The 2689-nt window shown below is 39.4% G+C and overlaps 1 protein-coding gene across 1 annotated transcript in view; it reads right to left on the reverse strand.

Annotated features, from left to right (window-relative positions):
• Window positions 1-599: 599 nt before the first annotated feature.
• The window catches only part of OTUD1 (OTU deubiquitinase 1), a 3581-nt gene continuing 1491 nt past the window's right edge, over window positions 600-2689 (reverse strand). Inside the window, exon 2 of the mRNA XM_011963903.1 lies at window positions 600-2683. Within this exon, the coding sequence (XP_011819293.1) occupies window positions 2028-2683 (656 nt within the window). The 3' untranslated portion in view covers window positions 600-2027. The remainder of the gene's footprint in view (window positions 2684-2689) is intronic.

Consider the following 2689-nt stretch of genomic DNA (forward strand, 5'->3'; position numbering starts at 1 on the left):
CAAAATACCCGTAATTTATAAAGAACAGAAATTTATATTTCTCACAGTCTGGAGGCTGGTAAGTCCAAGATCAAGGCGCTTGCAGGTTCCACATCAGGTGAAGGCCCCTTCCTCACAGATGACACCATCTAGGTGTCCCCCTGTGGCAGAACAAGAGAAGAGCAAAATGGGCCTAAGCTAGTTCCTTCCAGCCCTTTATATAAAAGGCACTAATTCATTCACGAAGACAGAGTGCTCATGTCTTGAATCACTTCCCCAAAAGCCCAACCTCTTAATACCACCATAATGGGGATTAACACATGAATCTGGGGTGGTAGGACACATATATTCAAACTATAGCATGCACTTTTCAACATCTTAAAACAGATTCCCGTAGTCTCAAGAGGCCAGACTAGACAAAAATTAGGCCATATTTTTGGTTAATCTTTAAAACATTAAACTCTATATTGAGACTGAGTGGAATACACAAGTATGATATTAAATTAGACATTCTGCTGGCTGACACAAAACTTGCACTTCCTTTTTCATTAGCCAACAGGTACAGCTATAATTGTAGACAGAAATTATAATTAGAAATAATGAGAGCAATTTCTTGGATTCTCCACCTTTAAATTATATTTTATTCAGACTTATCCTTTGAAATTACTCATGATTAGCCTATCTTCTTCATGTGAGAATTTAGGAAACCTATTGCTGTGGCATCTTTACAGAAAAAAAAAATGCATCTTTACATGCATGCGTGTAAGAAAGTTTCCTACGAACACTACAATTTAAAAACCACTCTATCCAAAAGGCATTGTAAAAGTATAATTTTGCATTTTATTCATTCATTCCATCAGCTGGGAATTGCTCTATTGTACAAATACAGTTTTGTACAAAAAAATCACAAAATGTTACAAAATAAAAAAAGTACAAACTGCATTACTTAATAAATATGACTAAAAGTAGTTAAAGTGGCAATGAGATAGATTTTAAGTTGGAAATATTGTTTGACCCAGCAAACCATACAAGCTCTGTTTACAGACATTTCTACATTAATACAGGGCAATCCTATTTCGCCTTCTGAAAGAATGTAAAAGAAATATTAAGACAGTGTTCTCCTGCTATAACTGCCAAGGGTGGCTCCAGACATTTATGCCATTAGTTTATAAATCTCTTAGTTGGATCCAAGAAGTTAAAGCAGGAGGCTTATCTTGTCACAGAGTTTTATACCACGTTAACATTCTAACAAAATAACAAATGTCAATAAAAACAACTGAGAGCACCAGACGATCTACTCTACATATCAACCAGGGTACAGAATAATCATTCTGCCATCAGCAAATATCAGACTTTCATTCAAGTAAGACCTGGTACTATCCCTTAAAACAGGAAAGAGAAAAAAAAAAAAAAACACCTTCGCACAACCTTCCATTAAGTAATTTTCTTTAAAAGATTCACCATTTCTAGAAAAATAATGATTTCCAAAACAACAGCTCTGTTTCATCAAAATGGAATGGGCCAAACATCTGGTAACAAGAATGCTTCAATATCCATTTGAAATAATTATCTAAGAACTGTCAAATTCAAATTTCAACAACATAAACTAACTACCAAATCACAAACTCTGTTCAAAATAATACATTTCATATAAAGCACTTCTCTGGATTTATGCCTGAACACGTCATAGATGAAGGTACACCAGTTTTTAAAAATGTTGTGCAAAAATACATTTTTATAGAAAATAGACTACCAGGAATGAACAAATTTACACTGTGAGAAATCAGCTTGCAAATTAAGTAGTGCTCACTTTATACAGCAAATTATAAATAGCAGTAAAATCACCCAAAGCTATCATGAAACATCATTTAGGTGCCCAGCAACCTTCAGCTCTGAGAAAACATTCAAAAAGATGATTAAGGCATTACACCTACAATAAAATCTACTAGCAAGTTTGAAAGTGCTATTACCCTGATTAGAGTTCACGTGATTCTCCAAACACAAGTTATGTATGCAATTATTCCCAGGGTGTAAGGTTTTGAGACATTTCAAGAGCATGCATTTTGTTCAATATACATTTTGGATAGGGATATGGCCATAGATTTGGCAAGTTCTTCGTCGCGTTTCCTTTGCACTTGAGTTTGTTTGCACCAGTTGTCGTACTCTGGGTTAGGATAGGAGTGATCAAATACAGCATCATAGTGTCCGTTACTGAGCCAACTGAGCCAAATACTAGGCCTCAGGGAATCCTCTGGGCCCAAATAATGAATCATAGTAGACACCGTGGGGCTCTCCAGCCTCCCTCCAGTAGTTAAGTGGATATTCACATTCAGCATCTGCCCCATGGCCAGCAATTCCGGGTACCCAGCCCATGCCCCGTCTTGGGCAGCAGCGATGATAAACTCCCCCACGTCGCCCTCAATCAGGGGGCTGAAGTGGTCGAGATGGTCGGCGATGTAGTGCACCGTCTGCTCCCTCAGCTCCCGGTGCAGGCTCTGGTCCCCATACACCGTCTTGCTGACAGCTCGGTAGAGGCAGTTGCCGTCGGGAATGATGTGGAATCGGTACTTATTCCTCTGCCGCAAGTACTTGTCCTGCTTCTCCACCTCGGCCAGGTACAGGGCCAGCTTCTCGTCTCTGTGATCCGACCTGGACACGATCACCGGCTCCGCCGCGCTGCTCGGAGCGGTCTCGATGCTCCGGGCTGGGG

This window comes from Colobus angolensis, unplaced genomic scaffold (genome assembly GCF_000951035.1).
Source record: "Colobus angolensis palliatus isolate OR3802 unplaced genomic scaffold, Cang.pa_1.0 Scaffold63, whole genome shotgun sequence".
Classification (NCBI taxonomy): Eukaryota; Metazoa; Chordata; class Mammalia; order Primates; family Cercopithecidae; genus Colobus; species Colobus angolensis.